The sequence below is a fragment of the Antechinus flavipes genome, chromosome 3 (assembly GCF_016432865.1).
Source record: "Antechinus flavipes isolate AdamAnt ecotype Samford, QLD, Australia chromosome 3, AdamAnt_v2, whole genome shotgun sequence".
NCBI lineage: Eukaryota > Metazoa > Chordata > Mammalia > Dasyuromorphia > Dasyuridae > Antechinus > Antechinus flavipes.
In genome coordinates, this window is record NC_067400.1 from 612,879,319 (window position 1) to 612,897,861 (window position 18,543).

Here is an 18,543-nt window from a genome sequence, read left to right on the forward strand (position 1 = left end):
GTGATCAAGGAGCACAGAGGCAGACTCAGTCCTCTTCCCCTCCAGTTCAGATGAAACCACTTCCCTGATCACTGGATGGACTGTCCACCCTCATTGGGTCTCAGCTTCCTGAACCTAAAAATGGGCAGGTTTTAACATTGTGATCCCCTCCATTTTTTTCTCTGATCTGTTGCTGGGGGAAGATGTCAGGGTGTCGGATTGAGAGACTCTGAAGGCCAGAGATGGAAGGGGTAGGGCCTTCCAGAGAAAAAGAGTTTTCTATGAGTTAGTAAAAAACTACCACCTTATAATTAGAAAGAGAAATCTGATTTAGTGGATTTTAGGAGGGAAAAGGAGGGCTCATGGAGTACCTTTTGATTTCTCTGTCCCAGGAAGTTTAGAGTAATTTGTCCCTTCCAATGCACTTGGAGTCATTTAGACAAGGGTGGGACAAGGCGGGGCCATCTGGATGGTAGAATAATCAGAATAGAAATTTCAGAGGCTTTTGTCCAATCCAGGTTGAGAAGAGCAGGGTGTGATCTGAGGAATTCTGGAAGATCCAGGTGGAGAAGATACCCAGTAGGCTTCTGTTCAGGAATGGCCAGTACAGGGCAAAAGTACAGGACTCCTCTCCTGATGGCTCCCTCAAGGCCACTTGAAGGGTTCTGGCCAATCACTTTGTCCCTTAGCTCCCAACTCAGTTGAATGGGAAGGCTTGGCCCAGGTGACCTAGCCCCTTTCGACTCAGAGGTATGTTCTTATCATCCTCAAGGTCCCTCCCAGCTCCCAGTCCTGCGATTCTCTCAAGACCGGAGGGTGTCTTGGAGCAATGGACTTGAGCAGCCACCAGATGAAGCAGGAGATGGAGAGGATGTTGTGAAAGGCTTTTGGGGGACCAGGGATGCTGAGCAGCAGGATTGCAGAGAGGCCTTGGGGAGGGATGAGTGGGCTGAAGTCTGTTCTAAGTATACCTCCCTCCTCCCTTTCTCACCCCTCTGCCGAACCAGACTCTGAGCCCTGGCTTTCCAGGTTTTGCTTCTCCCCAGTTATCCCATCCTTTTTAGGCTCAGTCCAGGTGGGGGTCTTCTTGGGGGCGTTCAAGAAAGAACTGAATCATCCTATCATAAATAGAGCCATCAGCAGGCCTGATGGGTAGACAGAGAAAAGGTTGGGGTTTGGAAAAAAGGAAGGCTGTCTGGTTTGGGCGAGGCCAGGAGGGCGGGGACATAGACCACAAGGATGCAGCCCCAGGTGTCCTTTCCCTATCTGCAATTATTGAGCACCTCCTGTGTACAAGGGCTAGTAACCATAGCTGTCTCTCCCCCAGGCGTTCCCTGGCTTTGTCTCGGTCCCCTCTGCCAGTAGGTCCCGTCAGGGTCCCTCCCAGGTTGGGCTCCAGGGCTCCCTGGCTCTTCCTGGGGCCTTCTCCTTCCATCTCTATCACAGGCTCTTCCCCCTCTTTCCCGTTCCACCGGGACCCTCCTCCTCCTGCAGCATAATCTCGCCCCCACGTGTGTCCATCTGGTCCCCTTAGGCAGGGAACCCAGGTATCCTGACATCCGAGGGTCCCAGACCTGGCACGGCCCCTCCCTCTGCGGAGAGAAGAGGGGGCCAAAGCCCGACCGCCATGGTTGGGGGCGCTGCGTCTAGGCTGGGGGCCTGGGTGGGGAGGGGTCCGCCGTGCTCCGGCTCCCGGGGCCGGGAGCAGGGGAGGGACCCAGGCGCGCCCGCCTCCCCGCCCCCTCGCCCCTCCCTTCCGCTCCCCTCCCCCCCCTTTGCAGATCGGGCGCCCGCGCCCCGCGCTGTGCGGAGGGAGGAGCCGCGCGCCGAGCTCCGGCTGTACCGCGCCCCCCCCGCCCCCTCCCCCCAGCCCTCCCGGCCCCGGCCCCCCTCCCTCCTTCCCTCCCTCCCTCCCTCCTCCGTCCCCATCCCCCTTCCCTCTCCGTCCCCTCCCCTCCCCTCCCCCCGCCATGGCGCGGACCGAGGCGGCGGCGGCCGGAGCCAGAGCCAGAGCCCGGGGCCGGGCCGGGGCCGGGGCCGGGCCCCCCCGGAGGTGAGCTCGGGGCCCGGGGTGGGGAAAGCGGGGGACGGGAGCGTGTGTGCTGGGTGCTGGGCGCTGGGGCGGTGGGATGTGTGCGATGTGGGATGTGTGTGCGCGCGTGTCCGCGCCGCTGCGGCGCCCCGGTCTGGGTGTCCGGGTGTGTCTGTGTGCGCGTGGGGGGCCGGGGTGGGGGGCGGGGGTCGCGGGGGTCCGCGGCTGCTCGCGTGCCTCGGCGTGCCCGGCGCGGCGTGCTTGTGGGAGCGTGTGGGCTCCGGTGTGTCCGCGGATGTGTTTGCTTGTCGGTGTGTCCGTGTGTCTGTCTGCATTTGTGTGCTGCCGTGTGTCTGCGTGTGAGTGTCCGTGTGTGTCCGCCCGTGGGCCCGGATGTCTCCCCGGCGTCTCCGACACTGTCCATGTGTCTCCGTGGGTGTCCAGGTGTCTCGGGGACAGCTCCTACCTTAAGCCCTTGGGAGGGGGGGGGCAACGTGGGCCTGGGTCCCTGGGGCTTTTCCCTCCCCTGTCATTTCCTCCCCGGGCCGGGAGCAGACCGGGGCTGAGCCCGGCAGGGAGCTGGACACATGGACCCGGACTCCAGGGGAGAAAGGTGGAATCGCCGGGAGACCACCCCCTCCCTTCCGAAGGGGGAGGCCTGCCCAGCCCTGCCCCTCCTAGCTAGATCTCCCAGGATCCTTCAGAATCTGCCCGGATCCATTGGGATCCTCTAGGCCTCCAGAGGGAGGGGGGCCTGAGGGACCCTGCCACAGGCCCAGGTCTGCTTTTCTTTGCAGGATTCTCTCCCCCCCCCCCCCCCCCCCCCCAGCACATTTCAGTGTTTGGGGATTGGGGCCTGGAGAGAAGCCATAAGACAGCCCTGGAGCCCATCCTCGCGGAACCCAGACATCCACCCCCCTCTCCCTCCCCCTCCCTCCCAGACCCAGCCCTACCTGGCCCACTTCCATCTCAGGAGCCTTGACCTTCTGACCCCTCCTCTCTGCTCCTTAAATCTTGACTCCCAGCTCGGGCCAGGTTTGGCCCCAGACAGTCCCTGGGGGTGGTGAGTACTGGACCAAGGTGAGGCGGAGGCTGGAGTGAGATCCTGGGAGGCCAGAGTGCTGGATGTGCTGGCCACTGGCTGGCGTGGGTCTGTCTCCGGGACGGGGCGTGTGTGTGTGTGTGTGTGTGTGTGTGTGTGTGTGTGTAAGGAGCCATGTGCTGCCAGCCAGTCTCCTCCTTTCCCACAGCTTTCTGTGTCTCTATCTATGTGTCAGGGTCCCAGCACATTTCAGTGGCTGGGCTTTTTGTCACCTGCCCGTGTACGTGGGGACGGATGTTGAGTGTGTGTGTCAGAGTATGAACAAACACAGGTGTGTCCCTGGGGCAGGCCTTGCACGCCTTCCCGTGGGGACCTGGAGATGTTGGGGGGGGCGACGTGAGCCGGGGCCAAGCATGTCCAAGCATGTGCCGGGGGGTTGCATGTCAGCGAGATGTCCCCGGACCCTCCCTCCTTCCTCAGTGGGCGTCCTGGGGGGGGACTGAGCTTAGGGTACTCCCGCTCCCTTCTGAGGGGCGGTTCGAGGTAGGGGAGAGAGTGCTGAGCCCGGGATCCCAGAGACCTGCGTGCAAATCCTGCCTCTGACACTTCCTCGCTTTGAAAGCACTGCCAGCCGTTCAACCCGATTCCCTGTTTCACCATCGGCAAAATTGGGGTGGGGGGAGATGACAGGCAGTGTCTCCCCCAAGGAATGTCGGGAGACCCAGATGCTGACTTGTGGGAGTGAATATCAAAGGCAGTAGTTGTCCTGGAGGGCCTGGAATCCAAAGCCTGGGCCAAGGTTCCCCTGGGCTGGGGAAGCTGAAGCATGAGGGATGAGAGGCGGACCCCAGCAGGGACTTTCCCGGTCCCCAGTGGGGCTGATGGGGCAATGTTGCTGTCTTTCCAGGTGGTGCCGGCCATGATTTCGTGAGGAGAGGTGAGCTGAGGAGGCAGGTGCTGGGGAGGGGGCAGCTTGGGCTGGATTTTAAGCCTCAGGAGCCCTGGGTGGATGCTCTGCTGTGGTGGGGCCAGGGAGGAGCATGTCTGGGGGGAAGGGTGGGGCTTAGGCTGGGATGTGAAGGGGGAAGTTGGAGGAGAAATGGGAGGGGGGCAGGTGTCCTCTTTCGCCACGTGGATGGCCGCTTATGGCACTGGGAAGGATAGCCCCACTAGGAACTTCATGCTGAAGTGGAAGGAGAGGCAGGTGGGCCCACTGTCCCTACAGGCTAGGGGGAGGCTTTGGGCAGAGGGAGTGGGAGCAGGAGCCAAGCTGTGGGATGTATGGCCAGTTCCGGGGAGAGATGGGATCGGGGGTCACCACACTAGGGAGGCAGGAGCTCCCTCCCTCCCTCTCTTCCTAGGCAATGGGCACCGATGAGGCCCAATTTCACCCCTGCTGGGCCAAACTCAGAGAGAGAGAAACTCGGCAAAGGGGGCTGAGAAGTTCAGGAGACAACCAGAGAGAAAACCCAGACAGAGATGGAGAAGCAGGCACGAGGACGCAGAGGCCAAAACAGAGATAGAAGAACCGGGGGGCTCTGAGACAGAGGAAGATGGTGGGGAAGGGGGCAGAGGAGGACCTCGGGAGACAAATACACAGGAACTGAAAGGGAGACAGAGACACAGACAGACACTGAAGAACTGAGGGAGACAGAGAGATAGACATAGGGAGAGACAGAGGCAGGCAGATACAGGGAGACACACACAGATGTAGGCACTGAGAAGGACGCAGAGATAGAGACACAAAGAGAGGCAGACAGACATAGGAACTGAGAAAAAGAGCGAGAGAGAGAGAGAGAGAGAGAGAGAGAGAGAGAGAGAGAGAGATAAAGATAAAGACATGGAGGACTCCAAGAGGGCGAAAGAGGGGCCAGGAACTTTGCCCTGCTGGCCTCTTGGTACTTGTTTCCTAGGAAAGCCCTGGCTCATAGGGTGGGGAACATAAGGTAAAGTGGAATATGGAGGCCCCCCTTTGCATCTCTCCCCATTCCCTCCACACTCCTCCTCGGGCCCTGTTGTGATGGGAGCTGACACACCGTGGGCTGGAGCTGCCGCAGGGGGATTCCCAGACGAAAAGTTTGCCGGGAGCAAGTGGGGGGCTCTGTGTGTGTGTGTGTGTGTCTGTGACGGAGCAGGCATTCCCACAATTAGAGCTGTAGGCTGACACTGCAGTGGGAGGTTGGAGGTTAGACACCAACAAAGACTACCCACAATCCACAAGCGCCAGGGCCCAGCCTCTGAGTTCCTGCTGTGTTATGGCACATGCTCCAAGCCTGCTCCCTCCAGTCCTGAGGAGGAGGGGCTGGGTCCCTGGAAGAGGGAGCGAGGTGAGTCCGCAGGAAGCCCATCACTCCTGGGAAGGGCAGCCGCATTCGAGTGGAGGACAGAGAGACCCTCCCTCCTCCCCACATCTCAAATGCTTCCTCTCCTTCTCCTCTAGGACCAGTCGCTGAGGTCTCCACCATGGCCCCAGGATCTTCTTCATCATCATCTCCTCCATCTCCAGCCCTGCCCCTCCTTCTCCTCCTGTGGGCTGGGGCCCCCCCATCCACTGGGCAGCCTTGCCCAGGCCGCTGCATCTGCCAAAATGTATCCCCAACTCTGACCATGCTGTGTGCCAAGACTGGCCTGCTTTTCGTCCCACCGGCCATCGACCGCCGGGTAGTTGAGTTACGCCTGACCGACAACTTCATCGCCGCCGTGCGCCGCAGGGACTTCGCCAACATGACCAGCCTGGTCCACCTCACCCTGTCCCGCAACACCATCGGCCAAGTGGCCCCTGGCGCCTTTGCCGACCTGCGGACCCTGCGCGCCCTCCACCTGGACAGCAATCGCCTCGGGGAGGTGCGGGGCGACCACCTGCGCGGCCTGGTGAACCTGAGACATCTCATCCTGGGCAACAACCAGATCCGCTGGGTGGAGCCGGCCGCCTTCGATGCCTTTCTGGGAACCGTGGAAGACCTGGACCTGTCTTACAACAACTTGGAGTCTCTGCCCTGGGAGGCCGTGGGCCAGATGGTCAACCTCAACACCCTCACCCTGGACCACAACCTCATCGACCACATCGCCGAGGGCACCTTCGTGCAGCTGCACAAGCTGGTCCGGCTGGACATGACCTCCAACCGGCTGCACAAGCTGCCCCCCGACGGGCTCTTCCTGCGCGCCCAGGCCTCGGGCCCCAAGCCGCCATCCACGCTGACCGTCAGCTTTGGGGGGAACCCTCTGCACTGCAACTGTGAGCTCCTCTGGCTGAGGAGGCTGACCCGGGAGGATGACCTGGAGACTTGCGCCACGCCCGAGCACCTGACTGACCGCTACTTCTGGTCCATCCCGGAGGAGGAGTTTCTGTGTGAGCCGCCCCTCATCACGCGCCAGGCGGCCGGCCGCGCCCTCGTGGTGGAAGGCCAGGCCGTGAGCCTGCGCTGCAAGGCGGTGGGCGACCCCGAGCCTGTGGTGCACTGGGTAGCCCCCGATGGGCGGCTGCTGGGCAACTCTAGCCGTACTCGAGTTCGGGGGGACGGGACCCTCGAAGTGACCATCACCACCCTCCGAGACAGCGGCATCTTCACTTGCATAGCCTCCAATGCGGCCGGGGAGGCCACGGCCCCCGTGGAGGTGTGCGTGGTGCCTCTGCCGCTCATGGCGCCGCCCCCTGCTGCGCCGCCCCCCCTCAGTGAGCCCGGGTCCTCGGACATTGCCACGCCGGGGCGGCCGGGGGCCAATGAGACTGGCTCTGTGGGGGCCGAGCGGAGACTGGTGGCCGCGGAGCTGACCTCCAGCTCGGTGGTCATTCGCTGGCCCGCCCAGAGGCCTGTCCCTGGCATCCGCATGTATCAGGTGCAGTACAACAGCTCCGCCGATGACTCGCTGGTCTACAGGTGAGTTTGTGGTGAGCTCGCCTCCCTCCCGGGCACCTGGACCCCTTCTTCCAGCCGGGACTCCAAGTCTCTTTTTCTGTCTCATCAGTTTTCTCTTCCACTCTCTGTCACTCTGTCTCTCCATCTCTGTCTCTCCATTTCTTCCTCTTTCACCTGTTTTTCTTTTCTTTTCTTTTTTTTTTTGCTGAGGCAATTGGGGTCACACAGCCAGGAAGTATTAAGTGTCTGTGGCCAGATTTGAGCTCGGGCCCTCCTGACTTCAGGACTGATGCTCTACCCACTGCACCACCTAGCTGCCCCCTTCCACCTCTGTTTTTCGGTCCCTTTTTCTTCCTTTTGCATTTCTGTCTGTAGGGCCCTTTGACCCAAACCCTCTTGACTTTCTCCCCTCCCTAGGACTGCCTCCATGTAGTCTCCTGAAGTCTCAGAACAGAAAAGGGACCTGAGTCCCCTCGGTTTAAGGATACCAAGGGAGGGGAAGGGGCTCTGTGGGTTGTACCAGGCAGACTCCCCAAATGTCTGGAAAGTCCAGCTCTTCTGCCTCTGTCTCTTCCCATATCCCTGTCATGTTTGGGGTGCAAAAATAAGCCGCCCCTACATCTTCCTCCAGTCCCCTTGGGTCCCAAGAAGGAGAGGATGGGTCTAGTTCCAGTTCCTTAAAGGAATGATAGAGTAGGGAACCAACCGAAACACTACCTTCCCTCCCACTTATTCCCCCAACACCCCCCCTCCCAGTGCGGCAAGGGTTAATTTGTAAGCCTGCCTAGATGGGCTGAGGTCTCACCCAACCAGAAGCCATCTTTTACTCCAGGCTGTAAGCTCCTGACCAATGAGAGCCTCTTGGGCCTGGAGGGTCTTTAAAGAGCCCGGAGGCCCAATAAGCCCGATTAATCCAGAGAGGATCCCTGAAGTTTGGGGGAGGGAGTTCAGTGGCGATCTGGAGGCTGAGGAAGACTTTCCTTTTAGAACCTGGACCTAGACGTGGGGGTTAGAGGAGGTCGGGGCTTTTAGGAAAGGTGGGGCGGAGAGAGGGCTGGGGCCTGGGGAGGGGCGGGGCTTAGGAAGAGCAGTGGGCGGGGTTTCTTGCATTTGACATTTCTTGGAGAGAGGGGGAGGGCCTTGTATTGTGAGAAGGGCGAAGGCTTCTGGGGCGTGGCGTATGCGGAGGGTGGCTGTTGGGCTAGCTTAGGGTCGACCTTGCTGCCTGGGGGCACGCTTTGGCTTTGGCTTGGAGCGGGAAGCCCCTCAGGCTAGAATAAAGGAAAGCGTGCTCCTTAATGATAATAACCGCCATAATAATAGTAATGGCCTTTTAATTGCACTTTCAAGTTTGCTAAGTGCTTTTCTTCGTTAACTCTGTGGAACGTTTTCTTTGGCCTGGACTCTGGGGACCACCACCCGATGCGCCCCCACCTGGTTTAGCATCTCAGATAAGATGAAACAAGGATGCCCATAATTACCACTATTATTTACCCTTGTGCTAGACATGTTGGCTTTAGCAATAAGAAAAGCAAAGGGAATTAGAAAGGAATTAGGGAAATCTCATAAACCGGGCGCTAGGTTTTCTGAGTGAGGCCCCCCCCCGGTGGTTTAGGGGTTAACGGAGTTAAGGGAGGTTCCAGGTTGAGGCTATTTCTGGCCCACAGCAGTGGGAAAAGGTCAGGGTTTGAGGGGAAGGTGCCAGCGATGGCCACGGTTTCGGATAGCCGGCTGGAGGAGCTGCGGGATGTTGTGGAAAGAATGCTGCGCCTGGAGGCAGGAAGCCTGGGGTTCAAATCGCTGCCTCGGGCACTTATTACCCTTGTCACGAAATCTCTCGCCTGCTTTTACGCGCGATATATCCTGGGCATGATAATACCTGTCCCCACAGGGTGATTGTGGAGGCCTAATGAGATATTGCGCGCAAAGCACTTTGGAAAGGAGCCATAAAGCGCTATATCTCCGAGCTAGGTGGGAGGCTGGAGAGACACCCCGAGGCCCGACTTAATCTAGCCGCCAGAAGGCTCATTAAGTCCCGGGATTCAGAGCCTGAAGAGTTTAGCCATTTTCTCCATTTAAGATGTAGGGCTCCAAGGGACCTTAGAGATCCGGGCCCCATTTTTACAGAAGAGGACACTGAGGCACTAGTGGCTGATGTGACAGGTAGTGAGCTGAGCTCCGGGGATGCAGAGACACGAGACTGTCTCAGCTGGGATTCAGAGGCGTTGGGAAAGCCTTGGAGAAAGTGGGACTTGAGCAGAGACTTGAGGAATCGGAATTTGAAACGAGGTCCATAGCTCGAAATCCCGAGAAGGGGGGATCAGGCCTAGGGCTTCCCAGATCGCCTGGCCCGGGGCCAGTTCCGAAAACTACCTGGACTAGGGCTTCTGAAACCAGGGGGCGGGGCGTGCGGGGAGGAATCTGGGGGCAGCTCCAGAGGAGGCGGAGTTTAGGGAAGGAGGCCTGGTTGGCGGGTGGGTGGGGTTTGGTCAAAGGGGCGGGGCCTGCTCAATGACAGCCAAGTGCAGTCTAGACTGGAGAGAAGAGCAGCCGGGGTTTGCTTGAAGGGGTGGGGCTTCCTGGACGGGAGGGGCGGGTGCTCACTCCCGTTCCCCCGCCCCTCTCTCCCTCTCTCCCGGGACCCCAGGATGATCCCGTCGAGCAGCAAGACGTTCCTGGTGAACGACCTGGCGGCGGGGCGGGCGTACGACCTGTGCGTGCTGGCCGTGTACGACGACGGAGTGACCGCGCTGACCGCCACGCGCGTCGTGGGCTGCGTGCAGTTCACCACGGCCGGGGAGGTCACTCCGTGCCGTCCGCTGCACGCTCACTTCCTGGGGGGCACCATGATCATCGTCATCGGCGGCGTCATCGTGGCCTCGGTGCTCGTCTTCATCGTCATCCTCATGATCCGCTACAAGGTCTATGCGGGCGGCGACGCCGGCTCTGGCCACAAGGGGGCGCCGCCGCGCGTCAGCCACGTGTGCTCGCAGACCAATGGTGGCGCCGCGGGCTCCGGCTCGGCCCCGCCCCCGCCCACCGCTCTGGACCAATACGAGGCTCTGCACGAGCTGGCGCCCGCGCCGTCTGGGCCAGACAAGGAGAAAGTCAAGGTCGAGGCCGAGGGGGCGGTGGCGGCGCAGCCCCCGGCGGGGGAGGCGGAGCGGCTCCCGGCCCGGCCGCTGGGCGGTGGCGGCTCCTCCACGTCGCTCTGCCTGCTGCCCTCGGGGACCGAGGCAGGGACGACCGGGCCGGAGGAGGATGGGCGGCCGCAGCTGGGACCCGCGGGCCCGCGGCGAAGCCGCTCGGGGGCTCCCCTGGGGACCTCGGCGCCGGCCTCAGCCCCCGCGCTTCCCCCGGGCCGGACCCCCCGGCAGCGCTACTCTTTCGACGGGGACTATGGCGCACTCTTCCAGAGCCACAGCTACCCGCGCCGGGCCAAGCGGACAAAGCGCCACCGCTCCACGCCCCACCTGCTGGACGAGGACGGGGGCTTGGGTGGCCTGAGCCCCGCGCGGGCCCGCCTCGCCTTCACCAGCACCGAGTGGATGCTGGAGAGCACCGTGTGAGCGGGAGCCCTGGGACCTCGGCCCGGCCTGGGGCGCCTCCTACTCCCCGGCCGCGGGGAGTGCGTGCCCTCCTCTCCACCCGAGGCACGGACTTCCGGGGGGGACACTTCCGCCATCTGGACGCCTGGGACCCGAGGGGAGAAGGGGGATCGGCTGGGGGGAGAGGGGAGGGGAGGGAGCCAAAGGGAAGCCCCGCTCCTTCTCGGCCCGGCCCCGCCCACGCGCGGGGGAGGGGCTGAGTTGGAGGGGGAGGGGAGTAGCATGGACGCGTCGGGTCTCCTCTCTTCCCCTTTCTACCCCACCCCGGGTTCTTCACGCGCGCTCCGGGACCTCGCGGGAGCCGGTGCCTTACACAGCGGAGCGCGGGGCGGACACTTAGCAGCACTGAGACACGACACTCCCCACCGGGGACTGGTGGATGCAGCCCCGGGAGGCCCTCCGGGGAGGAGGCGCCCACCGGGGCAGGGGAAGGGGGGGTTGCTGGGAGGGGGAGGGGGGCCTATTTATTGTATCTGGCTGGACTAGATCTTGTTCTGTCGCGTGTTTCCCCGAATCATGACCCCGTAATCATCCCCCCTCTCCCACTGCCACTCTTTCTCGCTCTGCTCCCAAGGACCCTCACTCATCCCCTCCCTGACTCCAAGGATCACAGTGTTAGAGCTGGAAGGGGCTTAGACACCCTAGTCTGCTCCCTGCTCCATTGTACATGCGGGGAAACTCGCCCAGAGAGGGAACGGGATTTGCCTGAGGACACACAGCCAGTTAGTGGCACAGCCGGGCTAGAATCGGGGTCTCCCGATCGCCAGTCTGTGGCTCTGATCGATGCACCACACTGCCTCCTCTCCCCCCCATCTTTCCCATCTCTCCCTATCACTTCCATCACCCTCATCTGACCCCTGCCCCCAATCATACCCATCTCTTTGACCTCCCCAACCTGGCTCTCCCTCCTCATCTTCATTCTGGGCTGGTCCTGGCCTCGGACTCAGGGTTTCCCTTTGTAGGCCTGGAACTAGGACCTACCCCAAACCAAACCAAATCCTCTTCCATCAACACCCCTCCCCCCAGCCGGGGGCTTCCAGTCGCAGCAGAATTAAACTTTTCTGTGTCTGAGCCCCCGAGTGATGTGTGTGTGGAGTGGGCGGGGAAGGGATTTAGGTTAGAGTTCAGGAAAGGGCAAGAGATGGGGCCCAGAAAGGCAGCAAATCCATGGCCGGAGGAGGAGGATGGGAAAACGATCCTATTTGGAAGGGGAAGAGTGATGGGGCTGGGGAGGGGGGAGATGGAAAGAGGAGGTGAGTGGCAGACTGAGTAAAGGGGCCAGCAGTATGGGGGTACAGAGCTCCTGGTGGCAGTGGCAAGCTAGTGTTGGATTTGGAGAGCTGGAAGGATCAGCAAAAAGGCAGAACACAGAAATGGTCAGGGGGGGGGGAGAGGTGTCCTTGGGGACTCAAAACTCCTCCCTACCTGGTCTGGGGATGCATATATGAGGCCCCAGTTTCCTGGGTTTGCCGGGGGCAGAGCCAGCCCTATGTCCCCTTGGGGCCAAGCAGGCGGGGGATGGAGAGAGACGGAAATAGAAGCAGAGACGTCTTTGAGAGAAGGGGGGGATGGAAAAGACTGCAGACTGCAGAGGGGGGATGGGAGGCAGGCAGGGAGGCTGAGAAACAAGCAGGGACAGAGACAGTGGAGTGGGGAGAGAGGGAGAGGGAGAGACGGACCCTGCAGGGGCAGCAGCTTCTCAATAAATGTTCTAGTAATCGATGGGGAGAGAGACAGGCTAAGAATGGAGCCAGAGAGAAAGAGGGAAGGAGATAGATGAAAAAAAGGAGGAAGACAGCTCCAAGAGAAAGGGAAGCCGGCAGAAACAAAGGTTATTTTGGCCAAGATGAATTCAAAGGAGGCTTTCACTTGACATAGTAGCTCCTGATGGGCTCTCCCCGGAGCACCCTTAATCATACTTTGGGACGCCCCAAGGTCTTTGCCAACCGGCTCCAGATCTCTGGAGGCCTCCACTGCAAAGAGGAGGTACTACACCCCCAAGAGAAGCCCACAATGGCAGAAAGAGAGGGGGGTTAGAACCCATCACCTCGAGCTTGGAACAGTCCTGTGAACTGGGCTCACTTCCATAAGAGGCAGACGACTTGACTTTAAAATCAGAGCATCTTGGCAGGGTTACCAGTTGGGACTTGGAAGCCCCCACACTTCAGATGGAGGACAAAACTAGGCAAGAGGGGAATGCTGGGAAAAGTGGATTTCCAGGAGGCCGGAGGTCAAGGGCCACTTCTGCCATCAACATTGGCTAATTTCTTTCTCATTAGCTTCATCTAACTGGGGAGCTTTTCTCTGGCTCCACAGGTGACTGGGAGACGGGAGCAAACCCCAAGGATTCAGAGAATAAATCTTGACTCCAATGGCATAAATCTGGGGGTGGATTTTTGCGAAATAGAGGGTTTTGAATGTGTACTGTGTGGATTAACTCTTCATACTTTCCCTACGGAAAGTTGGAATTAAAGTGAATTTTTGTGTTAACAGCTCACCCTCTCCCCCATTGACTCTGAAACCATTTTCTCCTAAAGAAGCCATCCCCACATTCTGGTCCATTATGGACATTGTTTTAAGCCAGTTCTGTGCCCAAACCCAAGCAGTCCAAGGATTCTGAAGTATCGCCAAAAGTGATACTACGCTATGGAGATGATGTGAGGTTCAGAGGTAAGCACACTGCATTTGAAGTCGGAGGACCTGAGTTCAAATTCTGTCTTTCATCTCATACCAGCTGTGTGACTTTAGGCAAGCCATTTGACCTCTCTGGGCTTCAGTTTCCTCACCTGTAAAATGAAGGAATTGGACTAGGTAACCCTTCTCGATTGAAATCTAGAATCCTATTATGGAATTGGACTAGGTAGCCCTTCCAGTCTGAAATCTAGCATCCTGTTGTGGAATTGGACTAGGTGGCCCTTCCAGACTGAAATCTAGAATCCTATTGTGGAACTGGACTAGGTAACCCTTCCAGATTGAAATCTAGAATCCTATTGTGGAATTGGACTAGGTAACCCTTCCAGATTGAAATCTAGAATCCTATTGTGGAACTGGACTAGGTAACCCTTCCAGATTGAAATCTAGAATCCTATTGTGGAACTGGACTAGGTAACCCTTCCAGATTGAAATCTAGAATCCTATTGTGGAATTGGACTAGGTAACCCTTCCAGATTGAAATCTAGAATCCTATTGTGGAACTGGACTAGGTAACCCTTCCAGATTGAAATCTAGAATCCTATTGTGGAATTGGACTAGGTAACCCTTCCAGATTGAAATCTAGAATCCTATTATGACAAAGCCCTTGATTTGGAGTCAGGGAATCCAGACTGGAACCCCAGCACTATTTATGCTTCTGTGTCTGTCTCTGCACCTGTGAGAGCCCATCCGAAAATTAAACCAATAACAGGACAAGAAGCTTTAGAGGCAGCGTCGGGGAGAGCCGCTCGCAGCCCTTTAAAGACTCCCTCCCCTCTCAAATTGGATGATCTTCCTTCTCGCCTGCCTAGGGAATAGTGACAGTTGTAGGCCTGCGGGGCCTGCCAGCCTCCTCCCAGCCCCGCCCCCGTCTTCCCTCCCTCCCCACTCTCCACCTGCGCTGTCATCTGAGTGGCTGTCCCGTAGCCCAGAAGAAAGGCCCCGCCCCCTTGTTTAGTCCCGGGTTGGAGAATCCCTTTATCGATGAAACGCAAATGGGTAAAAAGAAAATGACTCACAGGAGGATCAACAGCCAGCTAGGTCACAGGCTGTTGTCACCTGTTAGGTCATTGGAAAACCCCTGGGAGGGACTTCCCCGTCGCTAGCCCTTCAAGCTCCCTGCCCCCTTCTCTGAAAAGACCCCCGAAATTCAACATCACTCCTCCCTCCTTCAGTAACGCTGTCACCCCTACCTTGAGACCCTGGGAATCCTCTCTGGAAAATGAGCACAGTTGCTGGTGTCTGTGCTGGCAGGTGGCAGGCAAGGCCCTCAGAGAGGTCCAGCTGTAAGGTGGGATAGGCATGGGGGGAAAAAGAAGCGATAAAGTGCCTACTATGTGCCAGGCACTTTACTAAATATTTCACAAATAGCTCATTTGATCCTCACAAAACGCTGCATGATGGATGTTATTATCACCCCATGTTACAATCAAGGAAACTGAGGCACAGAGAGGTACGTTTTGGGGGGGAGGCAATCAGAGTTAAGTGACTTGCCCAGGGTCACACATCTAATAATTGTCAGAGACAGGATTTGAAGTAAGGTCTTCCTGATTCTAGGCCCATTGAAGATGAGAGGAAAGAGAAACACAGGAGTAGAGAGCCAAATACAAGGTGGATTGTTGGACTTGGGAGTTTAAGAGACTCCCTTTTAAATCTCCTTTAGAAGTCTTCTGGAAGGAAGAACGATCCTTGGCTTAAAAAAGAAAGCCCTCTCTGGAGGCAGTTAGGAGGGCCAGTGGCGAAAATGCTGATTCTCCGGCAGGAGGACCTGACTTCAAATCGGGTCTGGGACACTTGCTAGCTGTGTGACCCTGGGCAAGTCATTTAACCCTATTGTCTTCTCCTAAAACCCACCTCTCTGTTCCTCAGTTTCCTTAACAATAAACTGAACCAGTCGGATTCCCTTCCAACTCTATAATCCTTTAATTAGAAAATCACAGCAATAGGACAGAGGACGGGTGGGGGTGGGGTAGAAGGGAAGAAAGGAACTGCAGGAGAAATAGAGGGGTGGGGGAGAAGAGGACATACACCCAGAGGGCTGGGAGAGAAAAAGTGAAGAGAGGCAGAAAGACACAAAGAAACAGAGACTCAATAAGGGAAACCCAAAGAGACAGAAACGGGGTAGAGGAGATGGAGAGGTGAGAGGGGGAGGGGGTCTGACGTAATCCTGGTTTTGGGTGAGGAAAGCACGGCACGTGCCCGTTTGAAAAGCCAGGGAAGGTCTTGGCAGGCCTGGCCCTCGCTCCTGAGGTCCTCGAGCGCTTTTATTGATTTTCCTTTTTCCCTTTCCCTCTCCGACCGCCCCCTCACCGCTAAAAGATAAAATCCAGCATCATGGGCCCGAGCAGAAGCGCAAACGATCCTGGGTATCTCCAGATCGCACCTCACCCAGGAGGGAAGGAGGCTTCGCGCCGGAGGGCACAAAGGCTGGGAGGGAGCCCCTTTGTCCTCCACTTTAACCCCGATCCACAATGCCATCGGGACTCAGCTTCCCGATCTCCTTCATTCTGGCGCTCTGGGTGCTTCAGGGCTCAGGGGACCCCGACGTCCCGCGCCCGAGGCACTGCAGCCTCGGACATTATTACTCCCTGAATCCTAAGACACTGGAGGCTGTCAAAACGTTCAGGGATTTATATGTGAGTCACGGAGCCGGGATTTCCGAAAGCCCAATTCACTAGCCCTTCAGCCCTTCCCAGACCAGGGGTCCAGATAGCCAGGCTCCCCACCTTTTGCCCCGAGCTGCTCAGGGACGCAAGTATCTGGGAACGTAGCCAGTTTGTCAGCATAGTGGAGCAAGAGACCGCTGAGACCGCTGGGATACCCGCATTCGAATTCTGCCCAGGATATCGCCTGGCTGTGGAATATAAGCCTTAGCTTCCTTAGCAGACGATGGGATGATGACCAGGGGTCCTCCCCAGGTTGTGGCTAAGGCTAAAGGACAGAATACAGGGGAAAAGCCTTGCAATCCTCCCAGAACTCTCTGGAGCTATAGTCCGCGAGCTGGCTTCGAGTTCGGGGGTCACCTGGGGCACATCCCGGCTGGGGGACTCTGGCTAAGTCACCTCCGGGAGTTCTAGGTGATTCTCTAAACGGTAGAGGAGTGGTGACCTACCTTGGCAGCTGTAGCCCCCGTCCTAAGGGTTTCTGAGTGCGCTCTATTATTATGAGATTCGACGTCCCGGAGCCCCGAGCCCCGAGCCAAGCCTCCCCGAGTCTCAGGACCCAGCACACTCTAGCCTCGTCCCTTTCCCAGCAATCTCCCAGGAGTCCCCCCTCTATCTAGGGGATAGAGTTCCCCATTCCTCCTAAAGGTTTTCTTCCTCCTCCTCCTTCTCCTCTTCCTCCTCCTCCTCCTCCTTTTCCTTCTCCTTCTCTCTCAGGAGCAAGAGATGCTGAGTTGGGGAAAGAGGAATTGCACGTTTTTTAGGCAAAAGGAAACCCGGAAAGTCTCGGTGAGACCCTAGGACACGGGAAAGGGGAGGGAACCCTGGGAGGGTGCTCCCAGGACCATCTCTCCAAGTGGCGTGTCTCCCCCAGCCCTGCACCCGGCTCCATCAGGTGGCCCTCGCTCTGGCCGCCACCGAGTCCGTTCTGCGGAACCTGAGTCGCCCCGCTCTGGCTGCCAGCGCCGTCCCGGTCCTGGAGCTGCTCTCGGCCGTGAGGAGCGACGTGGTCGCCTGCGTGTCCCGGCCCAGCCTCGGCTCCCTCTCTCAATCTTCCGCTAGTCCTGGCGCCCCAGACTCTGAACACGGTGGAGCCCGGGCGGGCAGATCCAGGGAAGCGTCCCGCTTAGCGGAACGCCGGCTTGCGGAAAATCCCTCCATTGCACAGCCCTGGACGCGGGCCCCAAAGAGAGCGCGCCCCGGACAGGGGGGATGGGCTCAGCCCCTAGATTTCGACACTCAAGCGCCCCCCATCCACGGCAAGCCGGACGGAGTGGATCGGGGCTCCGAGAAAAAGAAAAGAAAACACAAAGCCAAGACATCGGTAAGAGTGTAATGAGGCGGGAGGAAGGAGAGCCTGAAGCCTGCGGGGCGGGGAAGTTGGGGGGGGAGGGGAGAAGGGGAGCGATCCCGAAGGGAAAAAAGCGAGGATGCGTGCGTTCTCCGCTAGGAAAGTCCCCGATGTCGCGAAGTCCGGACGGTTCTCAGCCTCCTGAGGCTGCTCACCTTTGACCTGAAGCTGGCGATTCTCGCAGGGCCCTGTGCCTCAGCTAAGTAGTCCCGGATCCAAAGCGCTTTGCTCCACGGGCGCTTTCCACCAGCCGGGACTGTGTCCCTGCGCCAACTGGCCAGTGAGGGGGTCGGGCTCCCCGTTGTGCCTTCGCCAGCGCTCATTTCCAGAGAACATCATCAGATGGCAGGAGACCTGGGATTTGTGCAGTGCCTCAGGTTCAAAACCCCAGGCCCGGGGCCGGGTAGGGCGCGCGGGAATGGGGGACGTTATAATCACTGAGGTGGGGCGGCTTGGTGGCGCAGTGGGTAGAATCCCGGCCCTGGATTTAGGAGGATCTGATTTCACTCAGAACTAGCTGCGTAACCCGGGCAAAGTCACTTAACCCCGATTGTCTCAAAAGAAAAATCCGGGTGGTCCGGTTGGACAATTCACGTCATCTCCTTGAACCTCAGTATCCCCACAGCTGCAAAATGGGACTAAAAAAAAGGGTAGTGTGATAGAAATTCGAGGGATACCTGCAATCGGGAAATCTTGGTTCAAATCCTGCCTTTGTCATTGTCTACCCAATTTCACTTTGGAGAAATTATCCAATCTGGAAAATGGGAATAATACACCAAGTCGTTGGAGTGTGATGCAAAGGAAAATGGACCTGGAGTCTGCAGCCTTCGTGATGACTGTGGAACACTGCACAAGTCACTTACCCAACCCGATCACAATTTCCTCCTTTAACATGGAGATCATACTTGAAGTATTTCGCTCACAAGATTGTCGTGAGAAACGTGTTCTGTCCATGAAATGGTTTTGCAAATGTGAATGTCATTATCCTGCCCACCTCCTAAGGTTGCACATGGGGAAAAGGCCTTGACTTTTGCAGAATGCTTCCTAAAATACGATACTTTGTGAAGAGTAGATTGTGAAACCTCTGTGAGGTATAATTCTGTCAATAGGCTACAGATGTTATTTTTTAAGTCATTTTCCTTCCCCTTCTTTTCCCTGATAATTTATCGTTATTTATAAACCTCTTCCAAAAGATGGCGTCTTGTAACTCACTCCTTGCACACCCACTCCGGGCCTACAGGACGGCAGCTCAAAGTCTTCATCACATTCTTAAAAATCTCAGGGTCCCATCAAAAATAAGTGAAGGGCAATGTTTTGGGG

General features: G+C 58.0%; 2 protein-coding genes across 5 annotated transcripts; both read left to right on the forward strand.

Annotated features, from left to right (window-relative positions):
- The first annotated feature begins 1,949 nt into the window (after positions 1–1,949).
- LRFN1 (leucine rich repeat and fibronectin type III domain containing 1) lies at positions 1,950–11,589 on the forward strand. 4 transcript variants are annotated; one of them, XM_051989020.1, is made up of 4 exons: positions 1,950–2,032; positions 3,961–3,990; positions 5,494–6,931; positions 9,558–11,589. In XM_051989020.1, exons 3-4 carry the CDS (start codon positions 5,517–5,519, stop codon positions 10,477–10,479), a joined length of 2,337 nt encoding a protein of 778 aa, XP_051844980.1. In that variant the 5' UTR covers positions 1,950–2,032; positions 3,961–3,990; positions 5,494–5,516; the 3' UTR covers positions 10,480–11,589. The 4 variants fall into 4 exon arrangements, with proteins under 4 accessions (XP_051844980.1, XP_051844982.1, XP_051844981.1 ...); XM_051989021.1 differs by lacking the exon at positions 1,950–2,032 and adding an exon at positions 3,228–3,384; XM_051989022.1 differs by lacking the exon at positions 3,961–3,990 and having other exon boundaries at positions 1,960–2,032.
- A 4,965-nt stretch (positions 11,590–16,554) lies between these two features.
- LOC127556136 (interferon lambda-4-like) lies at positions 16,555–17,437 on the forward strand. The gene is made up of 2 exons (XM_051989036.1): positions 16,555–16,661; positions 16,747–17,437. Exons 1-2 carry the CDS (start codon positions 16,599–16,601, stop codon positions 17,206–17,208), a joined length of 525 nt encoding a protein of 174 aa, XP_051844996.1. The 5' UTR covers positions 16,555–16,598; the 3' UTR covers positions 17,209–17,437.
- The last annotated feature ends 1,106 nt before the right edge of the window (positions 17,438–18,543 follow it).

Excerpts from the sequence above, each read along its gene's own strand:
- LOC127556136 (XM_051989036.1), top strand. The coding sequence starts at position 16,599 with ATGCTGAGTTGGGGAAAGAGGAATTGCACGTTTTTTAGGCAAAAGGAA. Across the intron at positions 16,662-16,746 it reads AGGAAACCCGGAAAGTCTCG|CCCTGCACCCGGCTCCATCA; the intron begins GTGAGACCCTAG and ends TGTCTCCCCCAG.
- LRFN1 (XM_051989020.1), top strand. The coding sequence starts at position 5,517 with ATGGCCCCAGGATCTTCTTCATCATCATCTCCTCCATCTCCAGCCCTG. Across the intron at positions 6,932-9,557 it reads GATGACTCGCTGGTCTACAG|GATGATCCCGTCGAGCAGCA; the intron begins GTGAGTTTGTGG and ends CCGGGACCCCAG.